This window comes from Chaetodon trifascialis, chromosome 9 (assembly GCF_039877785.1).
Source record: "Chaetodon trifascialis isolate fChaTrf1 chromosome 9, fChaTrf1.hap1, whole genome shotgun sequence".
NCBI classification, from domain to species: Eukaryota; Metazoa; Chordata; class Actinopteri; order Chaetodontiformes; family Chaetodontidae; genus Chaetodon; species Chaetodon trifascialis.
Window position 1 is genome coordinate 28895172 of NC_092064.1, and position 20719 is coordinate 28915890.

At 49.2% G+C, this 20719-nt stretch overlaps 2 protein-coding genes across 4 annotated transcripts in view; one reads left to right on the plus strand and one right to left on the minus strand.

Annotated features, from left to right (window-relative positions):
* Positions 1-403: 403 nt before the first annotated feature.
* capns1b (calpain, small subunit 1 b) overlaps positions 404-20719 on the minus strand; it is a 193456-nt gene continuing 173140 nt past the window's right edge. The window contains exons 1-12 of one of the 3 annotated variants that reach the window (XM_070970127.1): positions 7919-8860; positions 6280-6357; positions 5370-5428; positions 5214-5250; positions 4632-4724; positions 2791-2848; positions 2611-2675; positions 1828-1896; positions 1624-1702; positions 1311-1427; positions 919-977; positions 404-787 (exon numbers count right to left, since the gene is read on the minus strand). In XM_070970127.1, coding sequence (XP_070826228.1) covers positions 761-787; positions 919-977; positions 1311-1427; positions 1624-1702; positions 1828-1896; positions 2611-2675; positions 2791-2848; positions 4632-4724; positions 5214-5250; positions 5370-5416 — 651 coding nt within the window. In that variant the 5' untranslated portion in view covers positions 5417-5428; positions 6280-6357; positions 7919-8860 and the 3' untranslated portion in view covers positions 404-760. Of the gene's footprint in view, positions 788-918; positions 978-1310; positions 1428-1623; positions 1703-1827; positions 1897-2610; positions 2676-2790; positions 2849-4631; positions 4725-5213; positions 5251-5369; positions 5429-6279; positions 6495-7918; positions 8861-20719 lie in introns of those variants that run through there. The other 2 variants (XM_070970128.1, XM_070970129.1) reach the window with 2 other exon arrangements.
* Positions 8506-18036, plus strand: LOC139336170 (transmembrane protein 87A). The gene is made up of 22 exons (XM_070970118.1): positions 8506-8643; positions 9271-9343; positions 9468-9565; positions 9687-9794; positions 9924-9980; positions 10201-10305; positions 10568-10621; positions 10737-10878; positions 11034-11095; positions 11204-11387; positions 11457-11556; positions 11683-11776; positions 11912-11989; positions 13134-13242; positions 13321-13379; positions 13467-13570; positions 13653-13726; positions 13977-14038; positions 14138-14190; positions 14280-14310; positions 15782-17393; positions 17492-18036. Exons 1-21 carry the CDS (start codon positions 8506-8508, stop codon positions 15821-15823), a joined length of 1827 nt encoding a protein of 608 aa, XP_070826219.1. The 3' UTR covers positions 15824-17393; positions 17492-18036.

Below are 20719 nucleotides of genomic sequence, written 5' to 3' on the forward strand. Positions count from 1 at the left end.
CCTCCACAGCGGCCCCGCCCCGCCCGACACCAAACGCACATCTCTGCCAATCAAACGTCCTCTTGTCAGATACATGGATGTCCTCACAGGACTGAGGTGTTTGCGTGTGTAAACACATTGAGAGATTTGATCTCACGTGAAATTTTATTTGACTTTTAACAGATTTCTGTTCAGTCCTGAATCTGATGGACATTTTGTTCTGTCTCTTTTGTTGATGATGTCTTCTGATCTGTCCCTGTTATTCGTGCCCCTTTAATCTACTTTAAAGGACAGGAAATAAAACCAGTCAGTCACACATTTGGACACCTCCTGTCCCGTATTCTTGTCTTCTGAAGCAGACGTGGTCCAGACGGTCGCCTGAACTCTTTTCTTTCATTGTTAAAATAAACAGCAAACAACACTTGAATGTCAGTTGTCTCTTTATTCTCTTAAACACTCAGTTTCATAAAGTTTCAGCCTAATAAAAATCAAGAACTTCTCAAATTTGCCCCAAAACAGAAAACATCTGTGGGATGGGATGTTGTAGCGCCGCCGCCTGGCAGCAGCAGGACAGTGCAACAGCTCGACTTTGGTCCCAGTTTTCTCTCTTGACTTTAGCTCTACTCTTTGGCCATTTTCGTCCTGTTACCATGGAGACGGCGGGGGTTTCAAACGCTTTTGCACATCTGTTAGCACACACGAGTGGAAAGAGGGGGAGCGGGGACGAGATGAACCAGGAGAGGACGCGTCCGTCGCGGAGCAGCAGCGTCCCACCGCCGCTTCACGAGTACATGGTCAGCTGAAGCCACTGAGGGACAGAAGGGACAGACAGACAGCGTCTCAGTGTCTCTGCACGTCAACATTTCACCTGCTGCTTTCACTCATCAGTGGATAAAAAGGGGGTGGGGGGGGCTGTTATCATGATGGAAACTGTTTTACCTCCTTGATGTCGAGCTCGATGGAGCCGCTGTTGTCCTTATCCAGAGTCTTAAAGGCTCCTGCAGAACACACACACACACACACACACACACACACACACACACACACACACACACACCAATCAGTACATTCATATTAATATTTAAACAAGCCGGCAGTGATTCCCGTCGTCTTTCAGAACTTCACAGCTGAACAATCACAACTTTACTCTGAATCGTTTTGGAGCCTCAGGAGATCAATGAAACGTGCACAAATGATCAGTTTGACCCAGTGAGGCTCCCGTAGAAACAAAAGTGACATACTGAGCAAGAAAGAATCGAAGGAAGCGAGAATTTAAGGGTGAAATCTGAGATAGCGTCAGTGAGGGTGAGGATGAAGGAGGAGACACTCACTGCACATGGCGTCCAGTCGCACCAGGCAGCCGATGTAATTGTCAAAGTCCATGTCGCCGTGCTCATCGCTATAGCGACGGATAATCAGCTTGTAGAGCTGGTCGTTCAGAGGGAAACCTGCGCACACGCACACACGCACGCACGCACACACACACACACGCACACACACACTCGTGTAAACATGACTTACCACACAGACTTACACTCAGCCAGCCCACACTTGACCTCCATCTTCATCCTAAAACATACTGATTGACATTATGAGGACACGCAGTTTGTCCCACAGCGTGAGGAACACATGCAGCACACACACCTGAGACCTTGAAGGCTTTGGGCAGCTCTCTAGAGGAGATCACACCTGAACCATCGGCAACATGGGACAAGTAGACGCCCTGCAGACGATACACAACCGTAAACATGAGATAGAGGACGCAGACAAACAAACAAACAATCATTTTTTCATGTGTCTCAGAGATCTGACTGATGGACAGCTGTCCTCTGGAGACACTGAGCTCACCTGCCATCTCTTGATGTTGTTCCAGAGGTATTTGAACTCGTGGAAGCCCAGTTTCCCAGTGCTGTCACTCTGAAGGCAACCGGGTCAAAGGTCGAACTCAGTAAACAGCAAACATCATGTACTGTGTTAGCAGCATATACGGTGTTAGCATCATGTACTGCATTAGCATCATGTACGTTGTTAGCATCATGTACATCGTTAGCAGCATATACGGTGTTAGCATCATATACTGTGTTAGCATCATGCACGGTCTTAGCAGCATGTACTGTGTCAGCAGCATGTACGGTGTTAGCAACATATAGTGTGTTAGCATCATGCACGGTCTTAGCAGCATGTACTATGTTAGCATCATGTACGGTGTTAGCATCATGTACATTGTTAGCATCATGTACATCGTTAGCAGCATATACGGTGTTAGCATCATATACTGTGTTAGCATCATATACTGTGTTAGCATCATGTACGGTGTTAGCAGCATATACGGTGTTAGCAGCATGTACTGTTTTAGCAGCATGTATAGTGTTAGCAACATTTGCAGTGTTAACACCATGTACTTGGTAAGCAGCATTTATGGTGTTAGCAGCATGTACTGTGTTAGCATCATATTTGTTGTTAGCAGCATATACAGTGTTAGCATCATGTACGGTGTTAGCATCATGTACGGTGTTAGTAGCATGTACGGTGTTAGCATCATATTTGTTGTTAGCAGCATATACAGTGTTAGCATCATGTACGGTGTTAGTAGCATGTACGGTGTTAGCATCACGCTGTGTGGCAGGATACGTCCATGACAGCCACCATGCTCCTGCAGGACTCGATGCTGAAGCCGTCGGTCCTCAGGCCTGAGTCTGAAACGACAACGTCGAGTTCAGTCAAGCTGATTAGAACCAAATATTGAAACGTGAGAAGAAGAGAAACGTTAGCGTGAAGGTCGACTCTGTGCAGGAAGTGAAGCAGACTCACGTTTGCTGAGGATTTTGTTGAGGATGTTCATCAGCTCATTGGGGCTGACCTCCATGTCCTGTGAACACACACACACACACACACACACACACACACACACACACACACACACACACACACACACACACACACACACACACACACACACACACACAGGTTGTGTGTCTCGCAGAGGAAGCCCCTCAAACACTCAGTGAGTCACAGCTGAAGTGACTCAAACCGAACTGTTTCCTTTTATTTCCTTTAATCATTTTCCAGTTTCTGACTCACTGCTGAGAAACAAACCGCAGAAACATGCAGACTGTTGCTAAAACAGAGTGAAGCTACGCCGTGCTGACCATGTGACACCCCCTCGCCCCCCCCCGCCTTTAACTTCAACCAGTGAAACTTATTGCTGTTGATGTTTTTACATTATGTTACGTCATGAGCGATTTCACGTCAGCGACACACAAGCAGTTAACGGCAGACTCCGCCTTTCCTGCCCACCTGACCCCGCCCACCTGCGACACAGCCAGGTGGGTGACAGAAACACTACTACAGAACATCTTCATCCTCCTCATCTTCAGCCCTATTACTGCTGTTGACTGAGGAAATCCACCCACTGCCAGCTAACTGGTCTAACTGGTGCACACGCCCCTCTGATGAGTCAGACAACCGCACACACACACACACACACACACACACACACACACACACACACACACACACACACACACACACACACACACACACACACACACACACACACACACACACACACACACACACCCCTCCCTGACAGACAATGGCAGGAATGCAGCGTCTCACACACCCTGAAGTCGACTCTGCTGTTTCCACACGTTGGTCTGACACAGTTTATTCAACATTTAAACTCCAGCTGATAAACAAAGTCAGTTTCTCCTCCACCTCCTCCTCCTCCTCCACCCTCACAGTCCCAGCATGCCTCATGACGCACATGCAAAACAACCATGTAAATGAAACAGATACGCTGGTTAACATCCGACCAGTGATGATGGACTAGACACTGAACAATGAAACGAGTTCAAGATGGCTGACTGAAGGTGTGAAGCTGCAGAACTCGTCCCGTCTGACAACCAACCAGAGAAAGACAGAGGGGACGGGACAGTGGAGGGTGGAGTTTGGAATGCGGCCGACAGCAGGTGGACAGGTGTGACAGGAGTCAGGTGAACAGAGAGAAAGACGGACTTTTAAAAACCACATCAGACCAAAGCACCTGTGACCAACCAGGTGAATGTTTCTGTAACGTCGCTGAGGACACCTGAAGCTCAGGTGGAGCAAACGCTAACTGTCCCTCAGGTTAAAGAGAGACGGACAGGAGAGCTGAAGACAGCCACAAGTCCAGAACAGGAAGCGTAGAGCAGAGACGTGCACCGCCGGTCCACCATGGTCCACCACGGTCCACCACGGTCCACATTCCTGCTTGTCCTCTTGAAGCTGGAGCATGTCTCCTGGATGTCTCTGACTTTACTACACACACTTTAGTTAGAGGACAATCAGTCACATGATGTGTTTTTCTCTCGCCCTGCTGACAAACAAAAACATGGCTGCCGCCTCCGCAGGGTTAGGGTGAGGAGACCAACCCCAAACAGACTGCAGACGTAAACAAGACAACACACTGTCTGCACACTCGTGTGTGATTGGCTGAGAGGCCTGCAGTCATGTGACCCTCAGACTGTGAACCAGCAGCAGAGCCTGGCAGAAACACACCTGATCGACCAATGAAATGCTCAAAGTCACCTAAAACTCAGACAGCAGGTCAAACTGGATCAAACTGGATCAAACTGGATCAAACTGGATCAAACTGAATGTTATGGACTCACATCTCCAGCCAGCTGTTTGAAAACCCTCCGAAACTGCTTCTCCTCATCGCTCTCGTGAGCCTCGGCGAAGTTCAGAGGTCTGCGAGGGGGAGGCTGCACGCACGCACACACACACACACACGCACGCACACACACGCACGCACGCACACACACGCACACACACACGCGCACGCACACACACACACACACGCACGCACACACACACACACACACACACACACACACAAAGAGCTACTGTTAGATCACACACATTCCTCAGAGTGTTGACATTCATTGTTTGTTTGCTTCTGAAATTACAATCAGTTCAGTCACAGAGATGAAGATGAATCAAAGTTCAGTTCACAGTTAAGGACTCGGGACCCGTCTCGGGTCCTGGGACCCGACTGGGGACTAAGATCGGACCTCGGACCCGATTCTGGATTAAGAATCAGGTCTGGGGTCGTTCTGTTTCTAACTGAGTCCACATATAATCCAACATATGATCTGTGGCCTGACAGATAATGCAGACAGGAGAGGATGCATGAGGAGGAGGAGGAGGAGCTGCTTCATCAGGTTTGACAGCTTCCTGACATCAGGACTTACCGGGTCTGAAGGAAGGAACTGAGCGGGGTCGATGTTGCTGCGGGAGGAGAAAACAGAGTCAGAGTCAGGCGCACAGCACAGTTAGCCTAGCTTAGCACAAAGACTGGAAGCGGAGGGAAACTGTTAGCCTAGCTCCATCCACCTGAGTGCGCTCACCTCACGACATTAATGATGCCTTTGATGAAAGAGTTCACCGAAAACATTTTTCCACCTGTCTGACGAAGAACACACGACGGTGAACGAACAGGAAGTAAAAACACAGAACGAGTCACAGAAGTACACAGTTAAAGTACATTTACTTGAAGTATGCATCCATACTTCATACCACTTCACCACCTGGTGTACTTTGACCACAGTCACTTTGCAGGATCAGAGTTCACACAAAGACACTCTTAGACTAAAGACTCACTATTGATTACTCTGATTTCTTATCAATAAGTCGATTCATTGATCGTTCTGTGAAACCGTCCATCAACACATTCTGTCATCAAACGTCTCGTTGTGGCCTAAAATATGACATTTATGACTCACATTTGAAAACGATCAAACATTTGAATGACTTAAATAATCAATCGATCAATAGTTAGCATCAGTTTGAGCTGTAATCGGTTCGTCTCATCACGTCCCGCCTGTCCATCACTGACGCTCAATACTTTTACTTTGAAAACCACGGTTTGTGTACAGTGCAGTACTTTGACTTAAACACAGGATGTCAGCGCTTCCTGCAGTCTACGCACCTTTAACGCGTCTGAAACTGATCACAGTTCAGTTCTTTCACTGACTCACTGAAACACTTCAGCTCTGTTTGCTTCAAGTCGAATAAATGTTGACGCATGGCGGCTTTATTTATTCTTCTTCTGCACTTTTCCATCACTGTAGACTGAACAACTACAAACCCTCAACACCAGTGTCAGGTTTCAGCACACACACGCACACACACACACAGGACAAAAACAGCATACAATACACACACTTCCTAAAACCAGAACACACACACACACACCTGACAGCTCTGAGCTGCATTTAAAGTCGAAACACACGTAAAAACAGCTTTTGTGCTACTTACCGAGACTTTGGCTTCTGCTGAGGAGTGACAGGACAGACTGACAGGGAGGGGCGAGAGAGCTAAAGACACACTGACAGACTGAGAGAGAGAGAGAGAGAGGCAGATATTCAGGGAGGAGGGCAGAACCACCCCTCCCACATCCAGAGGCCAAAAAACCAGCAGAGCAAAGAAAACAGCTTCTTTCTCAATGCATCATCCACCCCGCCCAACACACACACACACACACACACACACACACACACACACACACACACACACACACACACACACACACACACACACACACACACACACACACACACACAACACACACACACACACACACACACCGCTCCAGGTCCTAAAGTCCTCAGATTCCTGAGGTGGAGAAGACAGACAATAAACACAGTTTATGGTGCATTCAGGGTCAGTAGGAAACTCAGACGTTCCAACCTCAACTCAGATAATAACTGTTGATTTTTCTATTTGTTCTTTTTTGCTGTTGTTAAAAAACTAAGATCAATCACATTTGAAGATTGTGATATAAAAAGCTGTTAAAAGTAATTTGTCATCATTTGTACCCACAGTGTGTACTTCTATCTGTTGATACTACATTTACTGCAACAACAGTCATGACTTTTATAAGAAAGAGTAAAAAAAAAAAAGAAAGAAACAAAAACATTAAATCTCTGAATACAGAATAACTTTAAAATTCAGTTACAACATGTAGTTTAGGTTTGGTAGAACTGGGTCACGTGACTGTTTAACGACTTAATCAATAGATTAACAAGCTTGTTGCTGCTCACTCTTCTGTTGATTGACTCATCAACTGATCGACTAACTGTTTCAGCTTTTGGTTGAAATTGACCTAAACTGACAAAAAAAATGTGGATTAAAAACACAAAATATTCAGATATGAGCCTAAACTTTACTGCTGTGGGAGTTGTGTGTTGAAGGGAGCAAGCGCATTGACTTCCATTCATGTTGCAGCCACACAGATCCTCTGACGTCTGTGTCCAGGTTATATTAGTTTTTATGATCAGAAATTACACTCATTCTTATTAATATCCATATCCTTTTTTTTGTTGTTGTTGTTTTTTTTTCATCATATCAATTAATGCACTTCAATTTCCGGTTTCAACTGAAATGAAAATACAATCAGTGCACTCAACAAAGGTGATAGCATCCACTGGCGACCATAACATCGACACCTCCCACTAACTTTTTTGGTGGGCACAGCACGGTAGAACTTCCGGTCAACACTTTCAAAATAAGCCTACTAACAAGTTGTATTTAGCGGCTAGCTAGCTTGTCACGTGCAATTGATTAAATTATAGAAACAGACAGTTTTACAGGACAAATTAGGTGTCGACGGGCAGGCATCACGGTTTAAGACCACAGCAGCCAACCCATTCAATTACCGTTAATATAAAAAGTAAAGTTAGCACGACGCTGCGGTTCGCCTTTAAAACACACCGTTTAGCTACAGGTGACGATGCTACACATTCCGTTCGCGCCATGTACCTCCACAGTCAGCTGTCACCAAGTCCACCTCTGAAGCTGAACATGAGCAAAATGAACACCGAAGCCCTGCGGGTACATTTGTGTTGAGCAGCCACAAACAGGAAGTGGCGTTAAATAAAAGTACTAATTGTCTTACCTTAAAAACGTTGTTTCCTCCTCTGCAGTTTCTGAGTAAAAGGCAAAGCAAGTTTATTTATAGTACACATGGCAAAGTGTTTAACAAACGATATAAAGAGCATTAAGAAGAAAAACTGAAGTCAATTTAAAGATAAAATAATACACATAGCGGCTAACATTAGTTCAACACGCTGAGCTGAAAGGGTGCCCCCTCGTGGTCACAATGACAAACTACAATGATATGCGTCGGGATAGCCGTAGTATACTAATGTACTAATAATATTTACCGGTGACTGCCCTTCAAAATACATCAAAGTGCCCAAACTGAAGTCATTAGTAATGAATAAACAGAAATTAAATTATCATATTAACTATTTTCTGGTGCTCATATGACTCCACACGCTTCAATACGAATGCTACAGATATTTGTTGTGTTTTTTTTTTAAATAGAAAACCACACGTTTAGAAATTGTCTTCAAACTTCCCACGGCCTCTGAAAGCATCGCACATCTCCTGTCACGTCAGCCGGAACCAGGAAGTGTCCAGCTTGTTGTGAGTTGTCGCAGATGCCTTGCTGCTGCTGGTTTCTTCTTCCTTCTGGCGCAAATGGCGAGTTCCAAAGATCCAGGTCGGACCGGGCCGGTCCTCTGGTCCTCTGCGCTGCTGCTGCTGGCGCTGGCGGCTCTCAGTGGGCCGGTCGGTGCTGTGTCCGAACCGGGAAAATGGATCCTGAACGTCGACAGTGTGAGTTTCTGGACTTCAGCGGCGCGCTGATACGCAGACGTCAGCGCCGGATCTTTCCGCGTTAGCTGACACTCGGATAGAAAACAGGCTCGAGACGAACGGAAGGAGCTCCGGTTTGGTTTCCTTGTGGTCCGGAAGGTTCAGGCGGTCTGAAACATGTCAGCAGCGTTAGCTAACGTTAGCTAGCATGAGCTAATCTTACCGGGAAACCAGTTCTGCGGGTTTTATCAGCGACGATCTTCCACACAGATGTTCGTTCACCTGAGAGCTGATGTTCCATCTCATTAACACTGAGAGAAACTCACCAATTAGTCTCTTAATTATCTCTGTTTCATGTTAACATTAGTGCTAAATGCGTATGAGCAGTGAGTGTTATTGATGATAATCAATAATAACGTTATTGATGATCATGGGCTGCACGGTGGCGCAGCAGGTAGTGCGCGTGCCTCACAGCAAGAAGGTCGCAGGTTCGATTCCCGGGTCGGGCCTTTCTGTGTGAAGTTTGCATGTTCTTCCCGTGCATGCGTGGGTTCTCTCCGGGCACTCCGGCTTCCTCCCACAGAGGAAGACCAGAAACAGAAACATGCTCATTGAGTTTCAGTTTCATCGACTGTTTGTTTGTTCCAGGAAACCGTGAAGCAGCAGAACTTCTTCTACTTCGCCAAAACTCTGTTCAACAGCAGCTTCATCCACCTCAAACGTAAGTGAGCCTGAACTCATCGCGACCACGTTTGATCTGACGAGACGAGAAGAAGAAGAAGTCCTGTCATTAATCTGCTCTGTGTGTGTGTGCGTGCATGCATGCATGCGTGTGTGTGTGGCAGTGGTGACGGAGACCTGTAACGCCTCCTCCCCCGTCCAGCTCAACGTGTCCTGGTACCTGAGGAACTCGCACTGCTACGATGAAGTCTTCAACCTGGACGTGAGTCAGCCAACATCAAACACGCTTCATGAATCCTGTGATCGTCGTTTGATCGCCGTTATTGATCTGAGCCGTCCGCCTCGTCCTCACATTGTTTGTTTGTTTGTTTGTTGGTGTCTAGGAGAAAAAGGCAGAAGAGTACTTCAGGTCAACGAAGGTCAGAGCAGGAGGAGGAAGTGGATTCTACGTTTTCCATCAGTATCCTGCCGTCACCTGCCAGCCCGACACGGTCACACACACACACACACACACACACACACACACACACACACACACACACACACAGTGACTGATGATCAGTAAGCAGTGTGTGTGTGTGACTGTGTTCTGAAGCGGGTGTGTTTGTTTTGCGACACAGTTCGGCCTGGACGACTTTGAGATGAGAACACGGCTGACAGAACTGCCCCCGCAGCAGGTGAGAGTCACTTCCTGCTTCAGAGGTCAAAGGTCACGCAAACATCTCACAGGGTAAAACATGGAAGTGATGTCATCTTTAGCGACCATCTTGAAACTGTCTGATTGTTTAGATCGAACCTCGTCGATCTGCTGCAGTGAGAACAGGAAGTAGACGCAGCAGCTGGTCACTCATCATCTTCGGGGTTTTATTTGTTGTCTCAAATCTGTTTGTCCTCCAGCCAACCACAGTCAAGACTCCAGGCAGGAGGAGGCGGGGAGAGCCGGCGCCTCCGGAGCCGAAGGTGAGCACCCCCTCCTCCCTCGACCAGCAGAACGTAAAACAGGTAGGAAAGCAAAGCTGAAGGTACCTGCAGACACACCTGTAGAACCTGAGAACACATGAACAGTTACAAAGAGGCTGCAGAGAACGGACAGCATGAAGAGTCCTTGAACGCGTCTTGATCTGTGCTGCAGAACGTGTTGTAGAACGTGTAACGTTTGAGTAGAAAGAGGAGCAGAACGTCCAGAACTCTTCGTCTCGTCGTCCTTTAGAAGTCTGAGCGTCACTTTACTGAGTGTTTGATTCGATGTTCTTGTTCTCTGAAGCAGAAGGAAGGAGCGCCGGCGGAGACGGGAAAAGCTGCTCCTCCTCCTAAGAAGGTGAGTTCAAACGTTGGTCTCAGCCGGCTGAAGAGACGCCGGTTTGAGTCCCACCACCGCCTGGCGTGAGTGGACGTTTGTTTCGTGTGTCTGAATGTCTGCGTGTGGTCTGCAGGCGGCGACTCATCCTCACTTCGACGCCGTGGCCGAGAGCTGGGAGGACGGACCCTACATGTTCATCCTGAACATCAGAGAGGTCAAAGACAAGAGCCGGGCCCCCGACCCCCTCAGCCAGCCTGCCCCCTGGAGCCTGCAGCGTCAGTCACACGCACACACACACACACACACACACACATACACACACACACACACACACACACACACACACACACACACACAAACAGCATTTTATGTCACATAGTGCCGACAGTGCAGGTGTGTCCACTCATGTGAGCTCTGTTTGTGTTTGCAGTGCAGGTCAGCATGAAGGGTCCTCGCGACTACATATCAGCCTCTGAGTGGCCTCTGATGGTGGTGAGAGCGCACACACGCACACACACGCACGCACACACACGCACACACTCGCACCCTGTCAGAGCTGTGAGATCCTTCATCCTCCTCCTCCTCTTCGCTCGCCTGCAGTTCTACATGGTGATGTGCATCGTCTACGTGCTGCTGGCCGTCTTGTGGTTGGTCCTGTCGGCCTGTTACTGGAGGGACCTGCTCAGGATCCAGTTCTGGATCGGGGGGGTCATCTTCCTGGGCATGCTGGAGAAGGCCGTGTACTACGCCGAGTTCCAGAGCATCAGATACGACGGCCTGTCAGGTAGGTGAAGGCTCAGGTGGCTGTTGGCGCTGTTTGACGCTCAGAAGGTGTAATGACGTCCTCCTGCAGTCCAGGGGGCGGTGGTGTTCGCTGAGGTGCTCTCTGCCGTGAAGAGGACTCTGGCTCGGGTGCTGGTGATCATCGCCAGTCTGGGATACGGCATCGTCAAGTAAGTCTGCTTCTGACGGCTGCCTGGTACGTTTAATCCAGCCCGTGACCTTCCGTTTAACACGGACCTCCTCTGTCTCTGTCCTTGTCTCTGTCTGTCTCTGCCTGTCTCCTGTCTGTCCTCCAGGCCCAGACTTGGTGCGTTGCTCCACAGAGTCGTCGGTGTCGGTCTGCTCTACTTGATGTTCTCCATCATCGAGGGGAGCCTCCGAGTCAACACTGTGAGTGACACAGCGTGTGTGTGTGTGTGTGTGTGTGTGTGTGTGTGTGTGTGTGTGTGTGTGTGTGTGTGTGTGTGTGTGTGTGTGTGTGTGTGTGTGAGTGTGAGTGTGTTTCTAATTTGTTTCTCTCTCTAGGATCGAACCAACAACAGCAGCACTAAATTTTTGTGTGACATCGTTCTGGCCTTCACTGACTCCTGTGTTGTCTGGTGGATATCCTTTAACATGCGTGCGCACACACACACACACACACACACACACACACACACACACACACACACACACACACACACACACAGTGTCTTCATGTCCACACCAGTGATCAGCTCAGAAGGTAAAGAGATTCACTAACACCCTGTTCGTGTGTGTGTAAGCGTTCCAGCAGACGAGCTTCTGTTTTCGTTTTTTCCTGGTGTGTCATGAAAGCACCGGAAAACAGGAAGCAACGTCTGTCCCACTGAAGACAAAAAACAGATGTTAGTGGGCGTTTTGTCCAATGTGAAAAAGTTGCCAGTGAGACAGTTTGACTAAAAGCAACAACCTGCTGCTGAAGGTCCTCCTGCTGCCACCAGAGGACAGTAAAAGACAAGAGCCTGCTGTCTCTCTGTCTGTCTATGTCTCTCTCTCTCTCTCTCTCTCTCTCTCTCTCTCTCTCTCTCTCTCTCTCTCTCTCTCTCTCTGTCTCGCTCTGTGGACATGACTCAGGGACCTTCTTGGTGTTTGTCTCTTTGTTGTCCTTGTTTGTGTCCACTGGTCCGGTGGGTCTCACCTCATCAGACTGAATCGGGTTGACACTGTTGAATGATGGGTAAACCCCGCCCGCCTGGGACGACCAGTGGAGTGAGACAAACGTGAACAGAAGCTGCTCATTGACCTGAGTGTTGTCCTCCATGTCTGCTGTCCTGCTCCTTCCTCTTTCTCCCCTTTTCTCCCTGCGCTTGCCTCCTTCCTCTTCCTCCTCATCCTCGCTGTCATATCTTTCACGCTGTCTCCTGCCACCTCCTCCTCCCTCTCCTCCCCCCTCTGCTCCTCCTCTCCTCCCCTCTCCTCTCTGCTCCTCCTCTTCCTCTCTTCCAGGCTGAAGATGATGTAGTTCTCCTGGCTGCTATCCCTCTGGCTGTGCTCGACTCTACCCTCTGCTGGTGGATATCCGCTCCTGCACCTCCTTTTTCCGTAGTTTCTTTCTGTCTCTTCTCCTGCTTTGTTCGTGTCCTCGTGTCTCCGGGCGTCTCTGCGCTCGACGCTCGTCTCGTGTAATTAACCAAAGCTAACAGTCGTGAGTCGTAGCGCTCGCGGTGATCTTAAGTTGTCAGTGTTTCTTCCCGCCGGCATCCATCTTCCTTGACCGTGCCGTCACATCTTCGTGAGCCTGGCTCAGACGATGAAGCTGCTGAGGCTGAGGAGGAACGTGGTGAAGCTCTCTCTCTACAGACACTTCACCAACACGCTCATCTTCGCCGTCATAGGTACGAGGCTCGCCGCCTGTGTTTAACCTCGGCTCAAACGTTTCGCGTCTGAAGCTCGTACGTGTTTGTGTGTTTCAGCCTCCGTCATCTTCATCATCTGGACCACGAAGACCTTCAGGATGTCCAAGTGTGAGTCTGTAAGTCTTCACGTTCTTCATCGTGCGGTTCAGCCTCGTTTGTGTCCGATAGCGGTTTCCTGACAGACGTCTTCTGCGTGTCTGCAGGACTGGAGGGAGCTGTGGATCGATGACGCCTTCTGGCGTTTCTTGTTCTCCATCATCCTATTGGTCATCATGTTCCTATGGCGACCGTCGGCCAATAACCAGAGGTGGGGGGACGTCCGGGTAGTTTTTGGACACTTGGTCTCCGTCTGACCGTGAGTAAAACCAATTTCTGTGTCTCTTTGTCAGGTACGCCTTCAGTCCTCTGCTGGATGAAGAAAGTGAGGAAGAGGAGAAGGAGCCAATGATGAATGAGGCTTTCGGTCAGAAATCTTCCTCTTTTACCTCCTCTCTTCCTCTCTCCTTCCTTCCTTCATTCCTCTCTTCCTTCCCTCCTTCCTTTATTCCTCTCTTCCTTCCTTCCTTTATTCCTCTCTTCCTTCCTTCCTTCCTTCCTCTCTCCTCTCATCATCCGTCCCTCCTTCCTCTCTCCTCTCTTCCTTCCTTCCTCTCATCATCATCATCATCGTCATCATTAATATGTATGTTGATCTCTGTGTTTGCGTGCTCCAGAGGGGATGAAGATGAGGGGCATGAAGAACGAGTCCAACGGGACGGCCAAAGCCAACAAAGTGGTGAGTGACGACGAAGAGTTTGAGCAGACGGACGCTATCGTTATCGATATTATTGATCTGGTCATAGATCAGCTGAGCGGCACTCTGTTGATTTTCCAGGATGAAGATCTGAAATGGGTGGAGGAGAACATCCCTTCATCGATGGCGGATGTGTAAGTCATCGTCATCATCATCACCTTCATCGTGGTTGTCAGCCTGTGTTACAGATGAATCTGACGGTCTTTGTCTCTCGTCCTCACAGCGCCCTGCCGCCCCTGCTGGACTCTGATGAGGTACGTCCTCTGTGGACAGGTGAGGGCGGGGCTTTATGTGAAGGGAGCGACCAGGTGCCAGAAACTACAAAAATGGCGGAAAACCGTCGACAAACCTGCAGCATTCGCACAGACGAGGCTTTTATCACTGTTTAGTCAGTTACACACACGCGCACACACACACACACACACACACACACACACGTTGTAGTTGTGCTTGTGAGCAGCAGAGGGCGGCAGCCGCTCAGAATAGCTGTTGCCACGGTTACATCACACTGTTGTGTATCCTCTTCTCTGTTGTCATGGCGAGCAGAGCAGTTTGATAGTGACGTGTGTGTGTGTGTGTGTGTGTGTGTGTGTGTGCGTGCGTGCGTGCGTGCGTGCGTGCGTGCGCAGTCGTTAGCGATCACCTTGAACACAAACACAAACATGAGACCTCGCTGGTTGTTCGTCAGCTGACACGTGACGTCTGCCTCACGTCGGCCATGTTTCTCCGCCACCGCCGTCGTTTTCAGACCATTTCCAGATTATTCACTCTTTGATCCTGAAGCTTTTTAAGTGATCAGCAATCAACAGAGTGCCTCTTACAGAAAATCAGTTTCTCATGTAAGCTGCTGTGTAACACTGAGAGGCTTTAACATCACAGAGACAACAAGTAATGAGCTGAGATGACCTCTGAAGTCTGTCTGCAGGGAGGGAGGGAGGGAGGGAGGGAGGAAGGAAGGAGGGAGGGAGGAAGGAAGGAAGGAGGGAGGGAGGGAGGGAGGGAAGGGAAGGAGGAGGAGAGGGAGGGAAGGGAGGAAGGAAGGAAGGAGGGAGGGAGGGAAGGGAGGAAGGAAGGAGGGAGGGAGGAGGGAAGGAAGAGAGGAAGGAGGGAGGGAGGGAAGGGAGGAAGGAAGGAGGGAGGGAGGGAGGGAAGGGAAGGAGGAGGGGAGGAAGGGAGGGAGGGAGGAGGGAAGGAAGGGAGGAAGGGGGGGCAGGGGAAGGAGGGAGGGAGGAAGGAGGGAAGAAGAGAGGAAGGAAGGGAGGGAGGGAAGGAGTCATCTTAACGGCGCCGCTACATCCGTGAACGGTCTCCTGCTGCTCAAAGATGGAGGGAGAGAAGAGGGGAAGATGGAGTGAGCAGTAGGGACGGCAGGGTCGCTCGATCCGTACGCTTGTCTTTAAAGGCGTTAATGGGACTGAACTGTTTGACTGGAGCGGCACCTAGTGGCCGTCAGCGGTGCTGCAGCTAAACGCCCTCCGGTCGAGCGACTTCCGAAAGCTCCTCTCCCGACGTCGCATTGCGTCCGACCGTTTGTAAAACTCTCCCAAACAACGCCGACGTCACGCTGTGATTGGCAGGTGAGAAAGGAGGCAGGGTTTGACCTTTGACCTGCTGCTGTTTGTGTGAAAAGACTAAAATCAGCTTCAGTGATTAAATGACGAGCAGAGAGAAGGTTTTGGCGTCACTGGACGAGCTCAAGGTTCATCGATGTGTTTTCTGTTGCAGGAGACCATGACCACCAAGTTTGAGATGTCCAAGATGGAGTGAAGCAGAAGAGGACGGACGGGCGGACGGAGGAGAAACAGGACTCTGGACAGATTAATGTGAGTGTGGGAGGTGCAGAGACAGAGGAGGACAGAGGAGGACAGTGGAGGACGCGCTCACCTGAGGACAGACTGATGGAGGGGACGCAGAGCAGCGAGTGTCTGCTGATTGGATCCCTGATTTCTGAGCTTCATGAGCCTGATTGTGCAAATGGTGGGACAGACGTCGTCCTCGGCGGGACAGACGTTGTCCTCAGGACACGGAGCCTCGTTTTTATTTTTACTGCCTGTTTGTATTTATATTTCTACGTAGAGACTCGGATGTTTGACGTGTTTGATGCCGGCGAGGTTCACGTGTGGAAACGTGATTTCAGATCTCGTCTCCTCGTCGCCGTTTGTGTGTTTACGTTGGCAGACTGAATCCTGCCTGCTGATTGGCTCTTGCTCCTCTCGGCCTGTCTCTTCTCGTCTCGTCCTCTCTGTGTTCGTCTCTGAAGCTGCTTCTGGTTTCGTTCCACTTCGAGCCGTTAAAACGTGCTGACGTCGCTCAGGTTGAGAGTTCAAACCGCCTGAAAATGATTTTATTGATTTGCTTTTAGTTTTGGAACAAAAACAGATTTAAGACGTCTGATGAAACGCTGCCCTGCTTTTAGACTTCGCCGTCTTTGTCCCAGAGGGACACTCGTCTTCACAGCCATGAACACAGCAGCAGACAAAGAGAATATGGACGCAGCGTCTTCAGGAGGTCCGTGGTGATGAGTGTCCTCTCTCGTCCTCTCTCACACTGTCTCTGTCATGGCTGTCAGAGTATCTGGAATCAGGCTGACGGGCCGGACGCTCCCAGCAGGTTGTCAGGTGTTGGACAGACTCGGAGGAGACGCTCTCTGATTGGCTGGTCAGCCAGGTAAATCAGGGATTCTAGTTCAGTTTTGACCAGTTCTTTTCTTTTTAGTCATGCTAGCTGCCGTAGCTCGATGGCAGTTGGCTGCTCGGCCGCAGTGATTGGCTGATGCCAGACCAGGTGTTGGTACCCAGAAACCCCCCCTCACTTCCTCCAGCGTGACCTTTGGCCTTCATGTCCACGTCCTGTGTCCATTCAATGCTTCATTGCTCGCCCGTCAGTCAAAGTGTTTGTCCATCTTCTTTTAATTTGCATGGCAGCTCACACACACGCACGCACACGCACACGCACGCACACAGGCTCACACATATTGCTGCTGTCCAGCCTCATGTGTGCAGTGTTTTTGGCCACAGCCAGCTGTGCGTGCGTGCGTGCGTGTGTGTGTGTGTGTGTGTGTGTGTGTGTGTGCGCGTGTGTCCAAGCATTCGATCCGCTCCGCAGCAGCAGCCAGCTGTGTGTGTGTGTGTGTGTGTGTGTGCGCGTGCGTGCGTGCGTGCGTGCGTGCGTGTGCAAGCACTCGATCCGCTCCGCAGCAGCAGCCAGCTGTGTGTGTGTGTGTGTGTGTGTGTGTGTGTGTGTGTGTGTGTGTGTGTGTGTGTGTGTGCGTGCGTGCGTGTGTGTGTGTGCAAGCACTCGATCCGCTCCGCAGCAGCAGCCAGCTGTGTGTGTGTGTGTGTGTGTGTGTGTGTGTGTGTGTGTGCGCGTGCGTGCGTGCGTGCGTGCGTGCGTGCGTGCGTGCGTGCACTCGATCCGCTCCGCAGCAGCAGCCAGCTGTGTGTGTGTGTGCGTGCGTGCGTGCGTGCGCGCGAGCACTCGATCCGCTCCGCAGCAGCGTCTCGCTCTGACGGAAAGCGTCTGCAGACTGCGACTCGTTTCCGCTCGTAGACACGACCTGCGTCAGAACAGGTGAAGTCAGATTCAGGTTGGATCAGATGTGTTTGACAGCGGGTGGTGCTTCATTTTTGCTCCGGCGCAGCAGAGCCGGGTGTGGTGTTGAATTGACGTGCGGCGCTTTGAGAAGGCCTTGGCTGGTTACAGCGACGCCGCGGCCTCAGTGTGAGGACGCAGTGTTTGTTGGACTTCAGACGGTGGTGAAGCGTCTCCTCACTGTGTCCTCTCAGAGGACGAGGCAGGAGTCTGGAGGAGTCTCATCTGAAAGCCTTTGTATACTTCAGCGATCAGTTTGAAGGACGTGTGGTGGACGTCTGTGTCTCATGTCGCGGAGCGGCGTCTGTTTGCTGTTTGTCCAGAAAGATCCGTTATGTGACGAGCTGTTTGCTTTGTAAATACGTCAGAAGTTAATAAAAAAATCCTGGAAAGAAAAAGACTCCTTTCATTTTTCTGCTCTTTTTTTTCTTTTGGGAAAAATAAACTAAAAACAGACGTAGAGCCTGAAATCAAACACACAGAAACATACGTACAGATGCATCATGGGACGCGCTGACGTGTGCTAGCAGGCGGTTAGCCATTGTAACATGTTTGTTTGACATCAGCGGCGTCGAGCTGTGGCGAAGCTTCTCGGGGTCGAAGGTCAACAAGGTCAAACTATAAATGTTTGCAGAAACGTACGAATCAAACGCACCCGTGGTTTACAGAGATATTGCTGCAGATGTTCCTGGAGGAGGTGACGGATGCTGCTCCACCTTCCTGCATCCACCTGCAGCCTTCTGGCTACGTCCTCAGCATGTCTCAGCTTCTGTCCTCTCAGGGTCACGCTGCAGGGACCGCTGCGGCCTCCAGAGGACACTAGCGGTGCTGCCTTCAGGGACGCCTCTGAACTGAGCGTTAGCAGCTGCTCTCAATCGAAACCTCGTCGCTGCCTAAAATGTCTTCAAACTTGACCCCGAATCCTCCATCTGCACACGCTAATTTGATCTAATGATAGCAGCTGCAGCCTAAATGTCTGTCCTCAGTCAGAGTGTGTAAATCTACTGATGGACTGTAATCTGAGCATGAAGACAGAGGACTGGTGTGCGGCTCGCGGGTGGACGCTGTGCTCTATATTTAGCAGCTGCTGTCTTTACGTTATAATCCTGACATGTAATCCATCTGTTCTGCCTCTTTCCATCTCTGTGACCTGAGCTGTAACCCAATTAAAGACAAATCTAAAGACAACTCAGACACCATCATCATCCGGCATGTTCTCCATCTGCTCTTCAAAGCTGTTTGCAGTTCAGTGAGGAAGAGGAGGAGGAGGAAGGACGTGCCGACACACCGTCACAACTGACGTGATCATGACTGCGCTCTGTCCGCGAACGCATCTTTAAACCACAAAGCATCGGGTTTCCTGTGGTTGCTTCAGAGTGTGTGTGTGTGTGTGTGTGTGTGTGTGTGTGTGTGTGTGTGTGTGTGTGTGTGTGTGTGTGTGTGTAGCAGCTACTGTACTCTGGCATTACGGCTGTAATAACATAATCCCACAGATTTGGCCCGACAGCAAGACAGTATGCTGCCGATTTCAACCGACAGTAGGGAATTATCGTCACCGCGCTCTTCACAGACGGTGAGACGTGTTATTATTGCTGCTGTGAGTCTCAACGTGTGGCCCGCGGACCCTCTGAGGACGCTGACAGCAGCAGCTCCGGTTTGATTCGTCTTTGTTCATGTGTTTTTGCTTCTCTTCATTTTTTCTCGTAAATCCACGTCCGTTTTCTTCTGTCTGTCCTCAGATGACTGATGTCTGCAAAACAATTTCATTTTATAAAAGTTTAGACTAAGTTTGCCCAAAACAAAAGGACAGGATGAAACAGTGAGATGGGATATGAATCAGTACTTTTACATCTTTTCATTTAAAACTCCCACATGAAACACACACACACACACACACACACACACACACACACACACACACGTGCTAAACTGGGAAACCAGTTTGGTTTTCAGACTTCAATCTGAAAAACAATCACAGCTGAACTGTTAGAAGGACTCAAACAGGCGAGTTCGTCCTCTCTTTTCTTGGAGCTGCGTAAACATCAGATTCTTGTTCCACGATGCGTTCAGGTGTCCTGCGTGTGCTGTGTCCTTTAAAGGTGTGTCAGCAGCTCACCTTCAGGTGTGCTCACACTGAACGAGCAGCTCGTGTTTGGCTCGAGGACACTTTGACGGGACGCTTCACTCGTAACGATGCGAATCTGCTCGTCTGAGCTCAAACGCTCGTTCATAAAACGCAGGAAGTTGCAGGAACCGGACGTCCTCAGCAGAAACGACCTGCTCGTGCTGAACAGTGCAGAGACGCTGCTGAAGATTCAGAAACGAAGCAGAACAAACGATTCGACACCTTCCAGAGAAGAAGAAGAAGAAGAAGAAGAAGAAGAAGAAGAAGAAGCCCACGCAGCTGCTACGAGGACAGCGAGCCTCCCAAAGAGATGCAGAAGAAGAAAAACTCTTCTTTCATCACCAAGTGCGAAGGGACAGACGGAGCAGAGTGGACAGAGGACACGTCTTTGTCTCCGTGTTTCTTTTCCCACCATGAAGGAAAAATCAGCGTTTCCAGTTTCCAGTGAAGGAAAGTAACGAAGTACATTTACTCGAGTACAGTGATATGTGTACTTTGCTTGAGTACTTCCATTCTGTGCCGCTCTCTACTTCTAACACACTACATTTAAGTACTTTTACATAAAAGAAAACCTGATATTCTAAAATAATACGATGCAGGATTCTACTACTAATCAGCAGTACCCAGTAGTACACAAAGTGTGTAAAATCAGCTCCACATTGACAAAGTACAACATGAAAATGCTCTTCCATGTGTCGTCAGAGAAAATACTGCAATGATCAAATTTTCTGTAATAATATAACACTGAAAGGAGCCACTTTTAAGTACATTTTGCATTTTTAATTCAGTACTTTTACTTCAGTGAAGGATCTCAGTATTTCTTCTGAAGCTCCTGAAGGGTTTTCCAACATTTATTTGATTTATATTCACTGTGTTAAATATTCTGATGTCTTTCATTTGAACAAACCGTGAAGGAGTCAAAGAGTAAAAGTACACAGAGTACGCAG